Here is a 20,769-nt window from a genome sequence, read left to right on the forward strand (position 1 = left end):
CCCAGCTGTCCCTTACCCTGTACAGATGGTGCAGCCCAACAAGCCCTGCACCCAGCCAGGGGCCTGTTTCTTGGAGGAACCGGCCAGCTTGGGGCAGGGATGGAAGATTTGGTGGGAGAAGCTGGAAGGCAGTGGCATCTGAACCCGGGTGCAAAGCAGGTCCCCCTGCCCACTGCCTTGCGGCAGGCCCTGTCCCAGACTCCGAGGAAAGCAAAAATAACAGCATACCCGGCCTTGGTCTTGCATGCGCTTTGCACAATCACTAACCCCATTTAACTCACTTCCACCTTCACCCCAAAATAAACTACACACTGATTGGAAGCTGGGCCGGGGAAGGCAACAACCTGCCTCTGACCCCGGTGGGGAGGACCAAGTCACGCTGCGGTGACATGTAACGGCAACTCTTAAGCGAGCAGCCCGGAGGCCAGAGGCACACGCTCCACTTCAGCACCACAAGCAGGAGGAAGTGGAAGAACACCAAACTTCTGCAAACGATCAAAGCACAGGCATGGCTTCTTGTCATCAAGGCGTGAGGAGAAAGATTAGGGGGAAGAGGATGAACTGTGTCTGGTGGACAGAGACAGAAGCAAGCAGCATTCACCCAGGGAGGGAAATTTCACAGGAACCTGAATTGGGGGGGGGGGAGCTTTTTCAAGCCACATCGACAACAGCTTGCAACCCACTTTTGCACTCTGTGCTCCTGAGTAGGCCTGGGCTATATATCGCCCAGGACCGGTATGAGGAGCAGACCGCAATGTCGGTTTCCCTCAGCAGTATATCGCTGGTGAAACAGCAACCGTTCCTGAGTCCCTCTGCTAGCCATGTCTGCTGGGGGGGGGGGACGACGAGGGTCAAGAGTTCCTTCCTCCAGCGGCACAGCTAGCAGACGGACTCAGGAGCAGTGGCAGTTTCACCAGTGATATTATCACTGAGTGAAACCGCTATCACACTCTTCCATCGTATGATGCAGAGGGAGAAACAAGCTGCCCGGACCTGGAGTTGCAGTTTCGCGAAACAATTCGACTGTAACCTATTGCTTAGCAATAAACAACAATAGACTCCTAACTCCTCTTGTCTCTGAGTTTTATTGGCATAAACTCAGAAGATAAGCCATTTTTGGCTCACAACAAAACTGCCATTGCACTCTTCCATCATACGATGCAGAGGGAGAAACAAGCTGTATCAGTGAGGCGCTGATACAGTTTGTCCCTCCCTCTGCATCTTTAAACTGCTCAACTGAGGCGTGTGCAGCTGCCCTTACCTCAGCCAAGCAGTTGAAGAAGCCCCCAGCCTAGCACTGGCCCCCGTGAACTGGTGGTGGGGTGGGGGCTCTGTAAAACTGCTCAGCTGAGAGGAACACGGTTGGCACTCTCCACAGCAAGCCGTTAAAGGAGCCCCGATACTCTGCCCATTTGCCAGTGAGCGCTGGGGCTGTCTCAGCTGGGAAGGGGGAATCTTCTGGACCCCCAACTTTGCTGCGCTAACAAGCTGCGTTGCCCCAGCCCGTGAGTGCCAGGGTGAAACCGCCTCAGTTCCTGAGGTGAGAGCTGGGGCACTTTCACCAGGTGCCTCACAGAGGCCAATGCAGCTTGTTTTTTCAACATTGCGGTATATCGCCAAACCGCAATGTTCGGCTGGCGATACACTGCAATGTTGAAAAGCTGATATCGCCTAGCCCTACTCCTCAGTAGCTCCAAACTCCGCTCTGCTGTCCTTCTCTAGGCAGCACATCTTTTACAGGGTTTCCCTCCTTTATCACACACATACAGAGTTATAGGTACATTTGTTCATGCCACACCGTGCCAAAGCGCCACTCACTTCAAAGTGTGATGTAGTGTTTAGAGAGTGCCAGACGTGGGCCACATTCACACCATAAACTTAAAGCACTACGATGCCACTACTAAACAGTCCATAGGAAACCTGGGATCTGTAGTTATCTAAAGGATGCTGAGAGTTGTTAGGAAAGGCCTGTTCCCCTCACAGAGCCACAATTGTCAAAAGCGGTTTAACAATCGATCCCTCATCACAGGGAACTCTGTGGGAACTATGAAGGTAATAGGGGTCTCCTAGCAACTCTCAGCACCCTTAACAAACAACACCTCCCAGAATTCTTTGGGGGAACCCATGACTTCTTAAAGTGGTATCACAGGGCTTTAAATGTATGGCAGGAATGTAGCCAAAGACTGGGCAGGCCCAGATTCAAATCCCTAATCGAGTGCAAGGGCTGCTGGGGGTGAGCTGGGACAGTCACTCCCAACCTAACACACCTCACAGGGTTGTTGCAGTGAGAAGGATGGGACTGGGACTGGTGGGTGGGGAAGACAACCACCACCATGTACCATCCTGAGCTGCAAAGGGGGGGAAAGAAGATGTTGGGGGACGGGACGAATTAATAAAATATTTTGAGAACACCACAGCATAACGGATGTGTCTAGGACTGAGGAGTCTTGGGTTCAAATCCTCCCTCAGCCATGAATTTCTCACTGGCCCAGCCTCTTGCTCTCAGACTTCACAAGGTTGTTGTGAGGATTAAAACAAGGGAAGGGAGAACGAAGCTGTCTTGAACTCCTTATTTATAAACAAACAAATACATACATACATTTAAAAAGTGAGAGATATTTCTACTAAGGAGGGTAAGCTGCGGGGCTGAAATGCTGGTCAGGGCCCTGTTATTGTTGTTGCTGTTGTTGTTGTTTCCCTAGTAGACATTTTTAGAAAGCACAAGAGTTTCTGATAAGATCCAGTCAAGATGAGAAATGTTCTAAAATGGAAATTCTTATGCATGGGGAAATTTCACAGTGGGCAGCGGGAGAATACATGCAAAGAGAAAGCGAGAAAACCTGTATCACACCTCAGCGTGGGTGCAAAGGAGAGAACTGGTGAAGCGTCAGCAAGCGATTCTAACAAGTCATGCTGATTTTTGCATCCCTCACACCTGTAAACCAAATGAAAAAACTACTTGGGGCTCAAACACACATTGACCCCCCCCCCCACAAAATGTGCTCTTTTTATTCCACATAAACAGAATTCAGCACAGTCACGTCCACATCATACATTTAAATCACATTTATGGCACATCTAACAGTCATGGCTTGCCCAAAGAAACCTGGAAAGTGTAGTGTCCCCCCCCCAAGCTACAATTCCCTGCACCCTTAGAAAACTGAAATTCCCAGGATTCAGAGGAACTCAAAAAATGGAGGACCTGTGAGTTTCCAAGATGTGTGGATTGTTGAGGTGTCAGTTGAGAAATTCAGCATGGAACTGAAGGATGTGTTTATGAAGAGAGAATTAGCCTTGTTCAAGCCGTGAAGAACTTGCAAATTATAGTATCTTGGAGGGGCAAGTAGGATGGGGGGAAATGAGTGCCACAATCTTAAAAAATGAAAACACTTCCCTGTTAGTACTACACAGGGATACTTCCAGAGAAAAGGAAAGGAAAGGGGGAAAGATAAGCTTTTCCTTCCCCAGTCTCCAGAAACCCCTTCTCCTTTTCCTCCTCTAGGGCCACCTCTTCCCATATGAACCTACTTGGACCCTGAGATCACCTTCCAAGGCCCATCTTTGTGGGCCTTCTCCACGAGAGGTCCGGAGGGTGGCAACATGAGAATGGGCCTTTTCTGCAGTAGTTCCCCATCTGTGGAACACTCTCCCCAGGGAGGCTTGCCTGGTGCCTTTATTATACATCTTTAGGTATCAGGTGAAAACTTTCTTCTTTAACCAGGCCTTTGGCTAATTGACATCTGATGCCATTTAAATACATTGTGGAAGTGGGGATTACTGGGGATTTTTTTTTTTTGTTCTTATTCTTATTCTTATTATGTATTGTGTCTTTGTTATATTGGAATTTAACATTGTGAACCACCCGAGATCTATGAGTATAGGGCAGTATACAAACAATAACAACAATCTATTAAATGTTCAGGTTCAGGATTTGCAGCACAAAACCTGAGTCCTCTAGCACAATGTAGACATAGGAAGTTGCCTTATGCTAGGTCAGACTATCTAGTCAAGTAATTAACTACTCTTGACTGGCAGCAGTTCTCTAAGGCAGGGATCCCAATTTAATCAACTGCTACCTGCTCTGTGGCCATCTAGATGTTGCAGGATGACCATTCCCACCATCCCAAACCACGATCCCTACTGACTGCAGCTAATGGGAGCTGGGAGTTCAACATCATCTGGAGGGCCGCAGTTTCCCCATTCCCACCTTAGCAGCTGGAGATGCATGGCAGCATTTTGTTACAGGTTCTGACTGCAGAACAAGGCCCATAAACTTGGGAGGAATGTCTAATACAGGTGCCTGCCCAAAGGCAGGACCCTCCACCCACCCGACATCCAGGTAATGAATTACTGTTTTCCTCTCCCCTTTAGCGCACTTTTCCTGCTTCTGTCTCATTTCCCAGACCTTGGAATCTCTGTAGTTTGTGTTCCCTTTTATCCTAGCAACCAGGATGCCTCTTTCCTGTGGTGGGCTCACCAGAGATCAGGTACTCCCTAGAAGTTACTTTCTGAAAATACTACTAAGTGTGGGTGAATGTTAAACCCACCAACCCCCTCAATGGTAAACACAAAATGTGAGAACTCTGCCATGCAGGAGCTAAAGACAAGGTACTCACTGGAGAGTTAACTTGCTGTACAATGGTATACATACCTACTCAGAACCGGTGTATGTCTCTTTGTTTTTAGCAGGGCTTTCTGCCAGATAAACGGCCACAGAATTGCAGCCTAGGCTTTTATTTAAGGTTGGTACTGGGGGAAAGCAGGTTTCTTGTGCCTCTGTGTGCTGTATGGCAGTCAAAAATTAAGCAGGTTAAGCTTTTTCTACTATGGAAATACAATTATGGGGGAAGCTTTACCTGTCCACATTCTGTCTGTCAAGCATTTCATTAGGTGTGTGGCCACTGATTTATTTTGCAGGCCACTGCCTGCAAAAGAGGGCATCCATTTGTGTATGACACAAAGAATGTACAAATTTTGTGCAAATCCACCCACTTTTGTGAGTGGGTGGGGGGTGCGTGTGTGCAACCCACATAGAGTGTACTGGACCCATAAAATCCTGCTGGCCCCACTGCTCACATCCCAGAGACCCCAAACAGAGCAATGCAAGAGACTTTGGGGGAAAGAATCTGACAAGCAAACTGCCCCAGATGCATTAAGCAAGCAAACCGCAAGACCTGCTGCCAATCAGGATCAGACCCAACCGCAGGAAATTATTCCAGGGCAAACTTAACTGGGTACAAATAAAAAGGTCCGTCCCCTCCCCTGCCGCAATGTTCCCAGCACATCTCAGGCTCCAGGCAGTTGCCCCACAAACAGAGGTGATGGGAGTTGCCATCTTAGGGTTGCCGAGAGAAGGAAAAGTTTGCTTTCCGAGGAAGGAAGCAGACATGAGGCAGAAGGCTAAAGTCATTCAGCAGCGGCTGACCCGATGGCAGGCATGGGGTGGGGGGAGAGGCAGGAAAAAGAAGGCTGGAGAGCCATGGAAGGAAAGAGGAAGATGTCGATGACAACAGGAAATAGGCACCCCCGCCCCCACCAACATGCCAAGGGACACGATAAAGCATTTGGGAGGAAGGCAAAAGGAAGGGTCCTTGGGCAAAGAGCCCAGTCATTTCGGCGAGGCCTCGTCCATTTCAAATGCACGGAAGCGCCCCCTTTTTACCTCCCCGTTTCCCTCCCCCCACTGCAAAACAACCCCGTCGTGTGCCCTACCCCCCGATCCCTTCCCGAATAATGGTCGCCCCTCACCCTGCCAGAGAACCGGTATCTTTTTTGGAGGGGGGGAGGTAGCGGTCCGCAGTGGCCTGACAGCGCTGGCGCGGTGACTCACTTCCTGTAGCGCAGGAAGTGTGGCGCAAGCAGGAGACCAGACTCTTCCCCCCAAACACACGGCAGCTCGGCTACAGCTGCTTTTGTGTTTCTTCCTCTTCTCTACCCCCCCACCCCGCCCCCAATCCCTCAAACACACACAGCAACTCTCTCACGTAACTTCCTCAGGAAAGAGCTGGGCCTTAGCTGCAGATCTGCCCCCCCCCATCACCAAACACACACAAAGTGGTGAGTGCGGGTTCCTCACTAGAAAGATCCGTACTGGGCCTTAGCACACATTGCAGGTCTGAGTCCCAGTCCCCCAAATATAACAAGATTCTAGAGGGTTTCCCCATCCTACCTAAAAGGAAAAACTCGCTAGCTTCCTTTCTTGCATCCCATAAAAATGGGATCCACTGTGGATGGGGGAGGGGAGGGGAAATTATGTCCGGGTCCCAACTGTGTGGCCTGGCTTCCTATCAGAGCCACGTCCTGCAACCCAGTCTCCCACTCCTCCCTCTCTCTCTCTCTCTCTCTCTCTCTCTCTCTCTCTCTCTCTCTCTGGGTCTGCTCCGATAAGGCCAAAGTGTCCCTTTGCAGCTGGATTTCCAGGAGCAATGAATAGGGGGCTTTCTCCTTCTGCCAGGCTGGAGGTGGAGGGGGCAGGGAAAGGCCACAAGAGTGCCATTTGGGCTGCGTCAGCCACCAGCCGGCCTGGCAATGTGGACAGGGAGGCATTGAGAAAGCGCTGGCAATGCAAGGGGAGTGGCCTGCCACTCAGGAGGCCCCCTTTTGCGGTGGGAGGGGAAGGCCTCAAGTCCCCACCCTCCTCTCTCCTTTGTCCATCTAGCACTGTTTGGAGGGGAACCTTTTCAGTTGTGCAGGCCAGATCTTTACCGGATCTCAGCCCCACGGGCCAAATCCCACAAGTGGGTGGGATGTCCACCTGCCAACTGCCTGGCGTCACTATCCCCTCAGGTGATTGGGTACTTTGAAGTCCCAAAGCTGGGACTTCAAAGCTTGATGCTAGGCTTGCGAGAAGCCCTACACGGTGCTTTAAAACACCGAATGCTTCAATTTCATTGCCCAACAGCTTTCTGCAAACAAACTTTGCACGGGGAGTTTGCTAGCAAAGCTCTTCCAGCACACTTTGGGTTTTCATTGCCAATGTACAATGGGGAGGGCACCTTCCTGACCGTACTGGCAACCACATCTCAAACAGCCCCACACCTGAAATTGGATATGATGCACAGCAGGTGAGCATGGTTTGGGGGAAACAACCTTGCAGGCCAGCCTCAAATCCCTGACCAAGTCTGACCCATGGGCTGGTGCCTCCCCACCCCTGATTCCAGCCCAGCCCAGTGTCCTCTGGCAGGAAAGTTGGTCTTGGACACAGAATGGTCTTCCCCATCATTTGCTACCACAACCTTTCATCAGGGGTTGGTCTTAATCCAGGCTTGGAGTGGAGATTGAGATTGAGGAATCGGGATGGTTAATTCAGAGGGAGACTCTTTCCGCTGGGCTGCCCATTCCCAAATGGATCAATGCTGCCTGCCTCTATCGCCAGCTATGATCACCAGGGTTCAACCCACACAGGGTGGCAACCCACCAGTCAACACCATAGTGAGGAGACTCTCAGTCCCAGAGCCAGCCCTGGGTCAGGTTATTGCAATCCGTCAGGGATGAGAGGCTGCATGCTGAAAAAGATCACTTGCTTATCTCCACAGGCCTCTGAGCGAGGCTGATCTCACGCTTGGTCTCCCAGCCCTCTCGCTTCTCTGTCTGCTGTGCCTTTGCAGAACCTCATTAATCTATACACGCCAGAGGCTGTACAGAGATTTAAAGCCAAAGAAAATAATATAGCCTTGTAGGGACGGGGAACTTGTGGCCCTCCAGATGTTGCTGAATTACAGCTCTCTTCGTTCCTGGCCATTGGCTACAGACGTTTGGGGTTGATGCAAGAGAAGATGTACAGCAATGTCTGGAAACCCTTGTATTAACAACAACAAAGAACAAGAACCCCCCAGTTGTCCTGTGGAACTGAATGCCACAGGATGCCTGGGGTTTAGGACAAATAGGCAAAAGTGCTGGTTGTTAAAACAAGAGCCAGAGGCCTGTCATTAACCCATAGCAGGTCAGGGGGCCACCGTAGCTCAGTGGCACAGTGCTTGCTTTACATATAGATGGTCCTAGATACAATCCCCACAATATCTGGATTTTTTTACTTGCCTCCGTCTGAGATCCTGGAGAGTGCATGACCAGTCAGAGCAAGCTAGAACTCCCCAATCCGGAGCCCTCCAGATCCTTTGGACCACAAGCCCCATAACCCCTGGCCACTGGCTATACTGCCCAGTGCTGAAGGGAGTTGTAGCCCAAACCATATGGAGGGCATCAGGTGAAGGAAGGCTGGCATAGACAATAGTAGGGCAAAGGGTTGGACCAGTTTCCCATGTACCTAACCCAGCTTGGAATGATCACTTGGAATGATGCAGATTAAATCCCCGATTCAACTCATTAATTAACTTAAGCAATTTTCTCTGCCTGAGCCTTAGTCCCCATATTTGCAATATGGGAACAGCGCCAACCTACCTTACAAAATTGCTGAAAAGTTATTGTAAGTGAAGCATTTGGATGCTAAATGCCATTGCAGAAGCTGCCACCATCCGGCCCCTCCTTCCCCAAAATGCAGCCAAGGGGGGAATCTGAAGAACCATTTGCCCTGAAGAGAGGGGAGAAGCAGAAACAGAACTTACAAAATGAGATTGTTCCCCCATCCTGCTTTTTTGGGGTGGCTGTTGTAGAATTGTGACCGATGCTTTAAAAAATAATAATCATTTCATGTACAGCGTCCCCTTGAAAAGTATACAAATCCTCTGAATAAACATTTCATTGCTGAGAATAACCAGCAGAAAAGTTAAGCTAAGCCCCCACCTCAAAACTTGCTTTGACCACCAGGAAGTCAACCCTGAGATTGGTGGCCAGTTAACAGCCAAGATGGGAGACTCTGACCTTTGACCCCCAGCAATCTGAGACGACAGGGCAGAGGCTTTGACCAGAAGAAAGTCTTGCACCTCAGCACTGAGCAGATCCACTCCGTAAATTCTCAGTTTCCTACATGGGGGGGGGGGGGCGCAGATGAGGAACTAGTTAAAACCACATCCTCCTATGCTAGACTAATTAATTTAGAATTTAAAGCAGGCGCACAGATGCTGGGGCCAGCTGTTGGATTCAGTCATGTCTGCTCCTTGCTTTCGAGGTGTCTCCTCCAAAGCCATGAAGGAACCCTTGCCCTCGCCAGCCTCTCCCAACTTTAAAGATGCTTTGATCGGGAGGGTTGCTCACATCTGCACTTGCCAGACCTCACCTGGGTCCAGTTTTGGGAGCTGCACTTTAGGAAGGACAGAGACAAACAGGAAAAGGGGATAGGGAGGACCGGTAGGGTGGAAAGACAAAGTCCTAGGAGGGAACACCAGTCTTGAAACACCTACACTTGCTCCCAGTACGTTTCCAAGCACAATTCAAAGTGTAGGTGCTGACCTTTAAAGCCCTAAACAGCCTCGGTCCAGTATACCTGAAGGAGAATCTCCACCCCCATCGTTCTGCCCGGACACTGAGGTCCAGTGCTGAGGGCCTTCTGGCGATTCCCTCCCTGTGAGAAGCCAAGTTACAGGGAACCAGGCAGAGGGCCTTCTTGGTAGTGGCACCCGCCCTGTGGAATGCCCTCCCACTAGATGCCAAAGAGAAAAACAACTACCAGACTTTTAAGAAGACATCTGAAGGCAGCCCTGTTTAGGGAAGCTTTTAATGTTTGATATATTATTGTATTTTAATATTCTGTTGGAAACCGCCAACAGATGGGCAGGGTATAAATAATAAATTATTATTATTATTACTATTATATAGCGCTAAAGTCTTATTTTTGAAATAATGGACTGAATGGTGATTGATTCTTAGTTAAACATCTGGCTAGTTCAGATGACCACCTTGAGCTAAGTTAAGAACTTCTGAGAACTGAAAGAAAGGTCACTTGATCCAGGGACAGTCCACCTACCTATCGGCCTACTCAGACCTCTTTTTCCTTAATGGTAACTGCTCCTGCTCAGGCTGCACAGAAAAAGTATTTTGGTTCCAGAGAGAGAATTCTACAGGATGGGGTATTTGTGTGCGAAAACAGCCAAAATCCAATTATCGCCAGGCATGCCCCTCCAGATGGTGGAGGTGTCAGGAGCCATCATGGCTCCTAGGCATGTTCCCTTGGCCACTTGCCAGTGGTGGGCAGGGCCAGAAGCAAAAGTGGGAGGAGCCATGGATGTGACTCCCACATGCCTGTTTTGTTTCCCAACTAGCTGAGAAGTGCAGAACCTTTTTCTGCCCAAGGGCCAAATCCCAGAGGTAAAAGTGGGTGGGGCCCTGGATGAGACTCTTACCTTTGTACAGGAGGCTGCATTCCAAAATTCATTCATATGGATGTCAGAGGTTTCTACACAGTCGTGCACACACCCCTCCATTGTGGCAAGCAAGAAGCATCACCACAACTGAAGGACACACTCCAGCTGGGCAATGCTACTCAAGGAGGGTGTGGCAATGTCGGGGGGGGGGGTATTTGGCCCCCTGGCCTAAGTCTCCCTGTCCCTGATCTAGCGATTCAAGCCTGATGAAGAGTTCTGAGGAATTCAAAACTTGCACACTATTTTGCAATATTTCAGCTGGCCTAATCACTTTACATTTTTCTTATGGGTCGACAAGATCACCTTTGCTTTTTGTACGACTTGGAAAACACCAAATTTAGCTGTTCTACAGAAGAATCCTAAACTGGACAAAGAGGTGCTGAGACCACCCTGAAGATGGGACTTCCTTCTCCAAGTGGCCATTCTCTGCAGCTACGAGAGAAAGCAAACTATTCTGGTTTCTGCTTTCTTTTTTTAACCGAGACGCGATCTAAAATTAATCTCCAAAAGATCCTTAGTTTCCCCATTTCCCCCACTTGCCAAGGAACGTGCCTGTGCTGTCGAAGGATGGAAATAGATCTAGGTAACAACTGGAATTTATTTTTATTTTTATTTTTATTTTTAAAAAGGGAGATCAACCTATTTTATGTGTCTCCTTCCCAGCTCACCTAGGTACAACATGAAACCTGCAAACCACCTGACAGCATTTGAACATCTCTTTCAGTCTTCCAGGTTCCATCCTATGACTGTGATTCCATCCATGGCTCCAACATTAGCCAATCCCCCCCCCCTGGTTTAATCACCTATTCCAGCCTTTACCAACCTGGTGCCCTCCAGATTTGTTTGACTACATCTCCCATTTGTCCTAGCTATGCTGCGCAGATGAGAACTGTAGGCTAAAAACAGGCCTCTGGTGAACCTCCAAGGATACTTGAAAGAGAAGCCACTACAGGTGTAAATGCATCTATAGATCTGTTTGGGCAATTATTAGCTCCCATGTCCATCTCTCCTCTGACATCTGCAAGCATCTGTAGGATGGGGGCCTCTGCACATGTGCAAGTTCCCCTGAGATCTGAAATTCTGTTCCTGGGGAGACTTTGGGCATTCAACTATATGTGTGAAGGTACAGAGAGACTTTCACACCTCACAGGCATAAAACGGGCCCAATTCCTTTGTACAGGATTATTGGCTATTTGTTAATTCAATGTTGGGTGTGTTTTATTGAAGTGAGAACCGAGTGCATGGAATGGTGTGGGCAAGGAGAGAACTAAGTGATTGTGGATTGTGTGTTTCAATTAGTTGTGTGAAGTGCGAATATGCAAGTGAATACATCCGACAACTCTATTATGTTTTTGGGGTAATTATGACTTTTTATGCTATATTGCGATTGTGTTGCATTTTGACATATTTGGAGGTATTTAATTACATTACTTGAAATGTGGAGTTCATATTAGTAGCACCATCAGTCTTATTCAGTTTTGAATGTGGAATTTGTATTCCTCATGAAGATTTCCCCCCCTTGGGATTTGCAAAACCACTTAGCTGCCGAAATATGAAGGGGTATATCTATATCTATATATGGTCTCCTTGCTCCTGCACTGCTGAACTGTGCTGTGTGCTCTTGACACTTAAATTCCCAAGCTCACTCGACATAAGATGATGGCCAAGCGCAAGATCTCCAAGGAGATGTTCTCAGACAACTGCTAGTAAGGACCATTAATAACTGAAGGGTATCAGGAAGGGACCAAACTCAGAGGCAGAACACCTGTCCGGCATGCAGATGGTCCAAGTTTTCATTCCCTAAAGGTCAGAGTAAACAGGTGAACCTGCAGTGCTTGAGACCCTGGGCAGTCGCCATCTGTCAGGGCAGACAATGGCCAAATGATCTGACCAGCAATAAGGCAGCTGCCTATATTCTTAAGCATTGCCAAAGGCTGAAGGGTGTGAAGGAGTAGCTGATTTGTACTGGGGGGGGGTCACAAAATCTAAACACAGCAGCCAGCAGTGTCCTAGAGATGGATACAGAGTTCAGGCCACTCCATCTCCTTCCTAAACAACAGAGGCCTCTAGATATCAACGTCTTCGCAGTGTCCCTGCTGCAGTTCCCATCATTAAGTGGTGCTTCCTAGATTCACTTCCATGGGAACATTTCGGCCCCCAGTTTATATGCCCAGCATGGTGGACAGACTATGACTGCCTTGACTACAACTGGGGAAGATGCAGCTTCACAAAGCTCTCTGGGTGACCTTGGGCCCTTCACTTCCTTTTCAGATCTAACCGACCTCGCAAGGTTGTTGTAGGAATAAAAGGAGCGGGGAGCTCGTTGGGGGAATCAAACGCACAAAGGGAATCCTGCCTGCGAGTGGCTGCCCAACCACGGCCGCCGGCTGGAGCGAGAAGAGCACTCTGCACATGCTCTTGCACCCCTTGCCTCGTGTCTTGACGTATACCGGGAGGGAGCCCCCGCGCCCCGCCCGAAGCCGAGCTTAGGCACGGGAGAGTTGGGTCTTTTGTCACACAATAGCGGCGGCGGCGGGGAGCCGGGAGCCTGTTCTGCGGGTGAGCGCCTGCGCTGCGCGTGTGCGCGCCCCGTCCGCCTTGCTCTATGTAACAGCCCGGCTCCTGGCGCAGGTTGCGTCCGTGTGCGCGCGTGCCTCGGAAATGCCCTCTTCTCGGTGCTGGGATTTGAAGGCGCAACGAGGCGCAACGTGCACGGTATTGTGTGAAAACGCCCGCTGCGCGCTTTACGACCGGGGAGTTTGCCTGGCTTGCGTTTCCCGGGGCGGGGAGAGAGAAGGATGTCCTTAAAACGCTTCAATGGAGGCGATCTCTTTCCCAGGCAGCCAATGCATTCAGACCAGCACCCATCCATCTTTCCCCCGCCCCGTTAGAATCGGCAAGCCCTGATTTGGAAAAGCGGCGGAGCCTCTCTCTTTCTCTGCCCCTTCCAGCCCACCTCTACCCACCACGGCTTCTCCCCCCGGGCTCAGTCAGGGCGGAGGTGCCACCAGCTTCGCTTCGCTTCCTTCTCCTTCCCCGCCCGCCGCCGCCTGGAGCCCGATCCACGTGCCGGAGCGCATGACGCGCGGCCAGGGCGCACAGGACGGAACTGGCCCGGCCGCCGCCGCCGCCGCCTGCCTACCTCTCCACGCCCGTCCGCGCTCCAGCTCTGCAACCCAACCGGACGCTGCTGCTGCTGCTGCCGCCGCTCGCCCCGCGTGTCCCCTCCCGGCCGGGCGCCCGCCCCCGCTCCGCTCCCTGCGGCCCTGGCACCGCCCTCTCCTCCTTCCTCCTCTCAATCGGGGGCGGAGAGACCCAGATTGGGGAGGAAGGAGGGGGCGCTTTGCGGCGTCACACAACGCCAGGGAGGACTCACAAAGCGCGGGGGGGGGGGGAGAGAAGAGTGGCGGCTAGCAGGAAAGCACGGCTTCTTTCGTTTCCAGGACAAGAGGAGAGAGATTCTGAACATGTGCAGAGTTCTTTTGAGCACCGCTCCCTCCCTTGCGGAGACAACAAGACTTGAGTTAGCGCCTTGATTTTGAGGGTGATAGAGAGCGCCCACCACGACGGGGGAGAGGGCAGCCCTCATTCTCCCCCCTCCCCAAACAGTTTATAATTAACACCCCCTGTTTTATCCATCTGGAATGTTTTATGTTGCCAACAGCTACGTTTCCTCCAGGAGGCGAGGGCTTTGAAGTCACCCACCCTGAATACACCCCCCACCATCATGACACACTAAGGGGGGCTGTTTCGGGAAGATGCTCAAGAGCAGGGGGAGGCAAACTAAGGCCCGGGGGCCAGATGTGGCCCAATTGCCTTCTCAATCCGGCCTGCGGATGGTCCAGGAATCAGCGTGTTTTTACATGAGTAGAATGTGTCCTTTTATTTAAAATGCATCTCTGGGTTATTTGTGGGGCATAGGAATTCGTTCATTATTATTTTTTTTCAAAATATAGTCCGGCCCCCCAAAAGGTCTGAGGGACGGTGGACCGGCCCACAGCTGAAAAAGGTTGCTGACCCCTGCTCAAGAGTGAAGAACAAGTGTAAGGCAAGTTCCCAAAACATACACGAAACTGGGGTTGGTAAGGACTTTGGCACGGAAAACCACCTCCTTCTCTTCTTCACATTGCCAAGGCATAGGTAGGTTCAGGTGCAGTCCTTCTCCCCCCAGCAAGAAGACACTCTCTCCATCCATTCCTAGGCAAACAAGGTCCCCATCTTTGCAACTGGGATTAAATTTAGAGTGGTGTGTGTGGAAACAGTTCTCAAGTTTTCTCTTCCCCCCACTTCTGCCTTGCATTTTCCATTGTAAATGGCAGCTTTCTTAAAAGGTCTCAAGTGTGAGACCTATGATTTGCCTGTAAGAAGGGCCGACAAATCCAGAACCAGTTTGAAAGAGCAGAATCCCACCCCAGAAGAGGAGGAAAGCAGCTGCTCTCTTCCTCAAGGAGAGAGGGACCAGTGAAGGAGATGCAGAACCCACAACCCCTCTTCTCTCGCAAATATCTGGTTCCCCGCCACCCACCGCAAGTTACAAAACATGATGCACAGGTGCATGGCTGTTGTCGGTTTTTTTCCTGCATTTTTAATTTTTATACCAACCAAAAATCCAGGATCCAGGGATTGGGGGGGGGGGCGGGGCAGTAAAGAGGAAAATAAAAACAAACAAACAAAAATATCCCCAAGAAACAACGGCAGAAAAGAAAAGAAAAATGTCCTTGAGTGTCACTAGTACAAAGTTAGTGTCCAAGGTGGGTCCCTGTGCAGCGGTTGTGGGAGAGAAAAAGGGGGCAGTGCATGGGGTCCTCCCCCCTCCTCTAACCTTTCGGGTAGACTGAGCCTGCCCCTGCAGGCAAGGAGGGAGGCGAGGCAAGAAATGGGGGCACAGAAGGCTGTAGCAGGGCATGAAAGGAGCAGCCCCCACTCCCCTTATTGCTGTCCATGGTCCTGAATGAGGGAAAGCAGAATCAGAGTGCATTCCCCCCCCCAAAAAAAGGGGGGCGGCAGAGTAAGAGTCAAACGGGACCAGCCCGTAATTCTGTAGGAGATGAAACAGCCCCACCCCACTCAGTACTGGTGTTCTAGGAGGGGCTGCACGGCTGCTGGGCTCTCCTCTTCCTCTCGCTGCCTCTCCCACTCGGCCACAACTGGGGCAGGTTCTGGGGGGCTGCAGTTCCCTCCGGGTGTCGCTGATGGTTCCAGAGGCAAGGGGGGCGTGGAGTCGCTGGTGGCTTCAGGGACTGGTCCTGGGGTAGAGGGCTGAGAGAGAGAGAGAAGAAAGGCGTCCACGTTAGTATATCACATATTTAGAGAAACAGTACTCGATTCGTATTACAAGCCTGCCCAGGACAGATTAAGCCCCTCTGAACTCAATGGGGACGACCTTTGAGCAGACCTGCATAGGATTTCACTTTTCATCTTAAACATCCTTTGGCATAAAAATTATCCAGTAGGAAAGGAGAACGACAGGCTTTGGTATTATTCCATTTTTTGGTTAAACTGGGGTGTGTGTTTTTTACCCCTTAATACCTTGCCCTGTAAACCAGTACCAAAATTATTATACTTTCTGATTCTTTACGCCGCTGGGGGGATTTGAATGGAAAGAATACCAGAATTCCAACTGGCCTCAGAAAGGGGCCTGAGCTACAAAGAGTTGGGGAGGGGAGAGGATGCGGCTGTGGTTGGAGCTGGGGGGAGGGAGACAAGGTTAGGACCCAAGGGATTCATCCAGACACCACAATGCACACTGTCTGCAAATGGCTGGCAAATCCTCCTCCTGACCTTCAAAATACACCCCCCTCCTTGTTGTTTATGGGGGAGGGGGAGTTGGCCTAATAGCTTTCCATTAGCTCTAAGAGGATTGCAGAGCTAAGGATGGCACCACACTGAGCCCAGCCACCTGGCTGGGGTGGGGAAGGAAGAATATCATTGTTCTCTCTCTCTCTCTCTCTCTCTCTCTCTCTCTCTCTCTCTCTCGCCTCTCATTAGCCATAGCCATCATATCTGAGGTCAGGTCCTCCCGAACATTCCCCTAAAGCACGAGTGGGGAACCTGCACTGCCCTCCAAGGGTTATTTATTTGTCTTTATATATGGGCCACTTCCCAGCATAAATTCATCAATGCAGATGTAACTAAATAAAGCTCTAATCGTTTTAATGTTTTGTCACCTTTGTGTCCACAACCCTGAGCTCCTTCGGGAGGAAGGGAGGGATATAAATCAATTCGATAAACAATGAGCGCATAAAAGCACGAGCAATAAAATCGTTTTGACAAACTCTAAAGCCAATAAAGCCGGCTTCACCAGTTCTAAAGCAATGAAACAACTTCTGCAAGTATGCCCTTTGTATTGCATAAAGGATTGGACCACACAACAGGGAAAGCTTAAGACAACAATGTCTTTAGCTGGACATCCAAACCGTTGGATTCCAACTCCCATGAGTCAGTGGTCAGCAAATATAGGGCAGGGAGGGAGCAGATTCCCCACTCTTGAGCCCCACTCACCAGTTAAGATTGGTACTGGCTGGCAGCTCAGAAGAGCACCTTTTCCTAGGCTGGCGATCCAACTTCAGAATGCTGAGTTTGACATTTATTAATTGTACTATTTTATTAAAATATTTTTAAACCATCCTTCCTCTGTTAGATATCAGAGCGGTCTAAAAGAAAAGGCCAGAAACTAAAATACTACACAACTAAAATACTCTTCTTGGCAGAACATTCCACAGGACTAGGCCAATGAGACTAAAGGATTTCTTGCTGTTGTCAAATGAGCCTCACCAATTTGGGGAACAACCAATGATGCTCCTATAGATGATCTCAGTGATTGAGCTGGGATATCCCTGAATACCCTGGGCCTAAGCAGTATTAGAAACACAGGTATATAAGCTAGGTGCCGAACGGCTTCTTAAACCAGGGTTATGGTTGCCAAAACGGAATGCCTAGTTGCCATTTTTGGGCCAGGTGGCTCAAAAGTCATATTCAGTACAACTTTTTGGTTCTTGAAATTCATTCGGGATAAAATATAAACAGATAAAATTCGACAGGATGTGTTGCTGGTGTGTGAAAACGGCCAAGACCCAAAGACCCCAGGCATGCACCTCTAGATGGTGGAGATGTCTTCACTTGGTCGCAAGTGGCTGATAGCCAGGTGCAAAATGTGCCTGGCGAATTTTGAATGCTGGACTTAAGTGGTTGGGGGCTTTGTAAATTAATACAATGACCTTAAGCCTGGCTCAGCAGCAGATGGGCAGCCCGTGCAGATGTTTTAACAATGGTGTGACATGCTGTTGGCCAGCTGCCCCCTTATCGTAACTAAGCTTTTGCCTAATGGTTCCTGAGATCAAGCAGCAGATTCTTATCCATGCTTGGATGAATTGGGTGCCATTTTGGATCAAGATGGCAGACTGACCTTTCGAAATGGCACTGATCTTTCAGTTTCTTAGAATTCCCAAAGAACACTGGATATAAGTCTGCTGGGTAGATGTTTAGAGAACAGGCAGAAGGGACAATGGCTGAAGACCAATTCCATGTTATTTCAGAAACTCGAAAGAACTGGCTGTCCTGCAGAGGGACCAGACTGGCTATTTCCAAATAATTACTTTATTTTATATCCTGGCTTTCCGTGCAGCAGGATCCGGGATGGCTCATAACAATGAAAGAAAACACAAAGTGCCTTAGCAGAGATTCCTGCATTGCAGGGAGTTGGGACTAGATGACCCTTGGGTCCCTTCCAACTCTACAAAACTACGAGGCTATTAAAACATCTGCCCTCTTGTGATATGTCAGGGTACAAAGAGGAAGGGAAATACAGTGGTACCTCGGGTTACATACGCTTCAGGTTACATATGCTTCAGGTTACAGACTCCACTAACCCAGAAATATTACCTTGGGTTAAGAACTTTGCTTCAGGATGAGAACAGAAATCATGCAGCAGCAGCAGGAGGCCTCATTAGCTAAAGTGGTGCTTCAGGTTAAGAACAGTTTCAGGTTAAGAACGGACCTCCGGAATGAATTAAGTACTTAACCTGAGGTACCACTGTAATTGGGGGGGAGGGAGGGGGGCAGCCCACTGAAATTCAGCTGAAGGGTAAAGCTTTCCTGCTGGCTCTCTGCAAGGCTGTAAAGGCAAGGCAAGTCTATTTAAAATGGATGGAGGTGAGCAGATACACACCTGAGGTTTAGGGCTCCCACCAACACCCGGAGTCCCCAGCGCAGCCACAGTGGGAGAAGATAGAGCAGCATTGTCCTTCGTGCGGGGCGAGGGTGTTCCGGGGGGGACGTCGCTCTCGCTCCCGCCCAGCCCGTTCAGTCCCTTGCGGCTGGGCAGGCTCCATTTGCCACAGAGGCCCTCATAGGCAAAGGCGGAGTGGGCCCCGAGCCCTGGGCGGAGAGGCAGAGGGGCACGTCCCGGCCCCTCAGCCACAGAAGCCAAGGAGCTGGCGCAGGAAAGCTGGCTTCCCAAGAAGTGCGGACCGGGGGGCCACGACGCAGCCGGCGTAGGTGGGGGCCGTCCTTCGCCCTGGCTCAGCAAGGGGCCTGCCGGCTGGGGCTGGACCAGCCAGCTTTGGCTCGGAGGAAGAGGAAGACCGGACTCTAGTTCTGCAGAGATAAGAACAGCAACATGGCCACCACAGCAATGTGACAGGACAAGCCCCAAGGGACGAGCAGCCCTGAGCACACACCGAGCCTTGAAAGGGCATAGGACAAAATTCAGGGAGGATAAGCCTGTTAATGGCTATACATTAAGAAATATGCCTGAACATTGAGCGTGTAAGTTTATGTCTGAAATCAACGGATAGAACAAACATCATTACATGTACTTAAGGATAACTGTTTAATGGTTATATGTTTAAAAACCAATAAAATTTTGTTTTTGTTTTAAAAGGCTGTCAGTTGGCTATGTTCTTCCTTCCATGGTCAAAGACAGTGTCTGCAGTGGGAACAAAGAGAGTGACCTCTCCAGAGTAACTCCCAGTCAACAGAAGCCGTAAGGCACAAAGGAGATCAGGAATAACTAATTTGGACATAATATTTGATAAAGAATAAAAGGAACAATTGATGGAAGTTAAAACCTCGCACAGGAAGAAAAAAGGAGAACTTCATTTGCAAATTTACCAATTACTATATGTGTTAATGTGAACTGAAGTTAATCATTGTAGCTGTGGTATAAGGGATTTTATCAAGAATGGATTGTATTTGGTTTGAGCAACAGTCTGGAGGCAGAATTAAAGGGAATCAGACCTTGAAGTACAGCACGTGGGAAGCCACACAAAATTTATATTTGGCTATGTAATTGATTTGTACAGTGGTGCCCCGCAAGACGAATGCCTCGCAAGACGGAAAACTCGCTAGACGAAAGAGTTTTCCGTTTTGGAGGTGCTTCGCAAAACGAATATCCTATGGGCTTGCTTCGCAAGACGACAATGTCTTGTGAGTTCCTGCTGGTTTTTTCCCCTCCCCCCCTTTTTCTAAGCCGCTAAGCCGCTTATCAGCTGATCTGATCAGCAGATAAGCCACTAAAAGCCGCTAATAGCGCTAATCCGCTAATCCTTCAATGGGCTTGCTTCGCAAGACGAAAAAACCGCTAGACGAAGAGAATCACAGAACGGATTCTTTTCGTCTTGCGAGGCACCACTGTATTTGAATTGGTATTGCTATTTTGTATTACTATAATATGGCACGTGTTAGATTTTTGTAACTGAAAATTAATAAAAAATATTTAACAAAGAAAAAGAAGAAGATGACGACGACGACAGTGTCTGCAGGTGTGGTGTGTATGTGTGCTATTGCAGGTTTTCCATCCAGCAGCCTCTCCTTCTGCTGGAATTCCAGCCTTCCTCCTGTTTCCAAAACCTTGTCCTCTCTGACTCCCACTCCTACCCCCATTATGCCCCATTCTTTCACCAAAAGCCATGTCGCATCTGTGGGGGGGGGGGAAAGAGTCCTCCTTACCTGCCTGGGGTTGGGCAGTGGTGATGACCGGTTCGGCGGGGTTTGCAGCCCCTGTGCCCACACTGTGAGCGGTGCTCCCAGGAGCCTGAGACCCGTGCACGGTGGGATTATTGCTGAGGGAGGAAGAGCCACCACCGCAGTCCGAATCCTCAATGTTCCCTCCACTATTGCAACCAGCCCCACAGCCTTTCTGCAACCTGTGAAACAGAGGAGGAAATTGGGACAGGTGTTGAGCAGATGGGGGTGCAAGCAAAGGGAATAGCCGTGCTGGTTACTGCCCACCCTGTCCTTCTAGTTGCCAAGAACCGCCCCCCCACCTTGAATTTTATTTATTGATTGTATTTATTCTTGCCTTAGCCCTGCTATCTTCGGAAATAGGCTCCACCCTGCACCACAGAGAACTAGTAGGCTTCTTCCTGAGTGCCACATGGTCAGCTCAACAATGGAAGAGCAAGACTAAAAAACCCTAAACATATGGGAAAATAATACGTGGGATACAGCAATGTTTGAGGGTCTCGCCAGACACAGGAGGGCAATTACAGTAAAGGCATAACGAAAAGAGGTA

General features: G+C 49.7%; 2 protein-coding genes across 7 annotated transcripts in view; both read right to left on the reverse strand.

Annotated features, from left to right (window-relative positions):
- The window catches only part of SIPA1 (signal-induced proliferation-associated 1), a 35,774-nt gene extending 22,251 nt beyond the window's left edge, over nucleotides 1-13,523 (reverse strand). Inside the window, exons 1-2 of one of the 6 annotated variants that reach the window (XM_082204023.1) lie at nucleotides 13,399-13,523; nucleotides 8,398-8,527 (exon numbers count right to left, since the gene is read on the reverse strand). The gene's annotated coding sequence lies outside the window, so the exon portion shown is untranslated. Of the gene's footprint in view, nucleotides 1-1,781; nucleotides 2,057-5,748; nucleotides 5,919-8,397; nucleotides 8,528-13,398 lie in introns of those variants that run through there. The other 5 variants (XM_082204026.1, XM_082204022.1, XM_082204024.1 and 2 more) reach the window with 5 other exon arrangements.
- Nucleotides 13,524-14,803: 1,280 nt separating this feature from the next.
- Nucleotides 14,804-20,769, reverse strand: part of PCNX3 (pecanex 3) — a 47,997-nt gene continuing 42,031 nt past the window's right edge. Inside the window, exons 33-35 of the mRNA XM_082202700.1 lie at nucleotides 20,205-20,401; nucleotides 18,424-18,851; nucleotides 14,804-15,515 (exon numbers count right to left, since the gene is read on the reverse strand). Of these exons, the coding sequence (XP_082058826.1) occupies nucleotides 15,324-15,515; nucleotides 18,424-18,851; nucleotides 20,205-20,401 (817 nt within the window). The 3' untranslated portion in view covers nucleotides 14,804-15,323. The remainder of the gene's footprint in view (nucleotides 15,516-18,423; nucleotides 18,852-20,204; nucleotides 20,402-20,769) is intronic.

The sequence above is a fragment of the Podarcis vaucheri genome (genome assembly GCF_965113315.1).
Source record: "Podarcis vaucheri genome assembly, chromosome: 16".
Classification (NCBI taxonomy): domain Eukaryota; kingdom Metazoa; phylum Chordata; class Lepidosauria; order Squamata; family Lacertidae; genus Podarcis; species Podarcis vaucheri.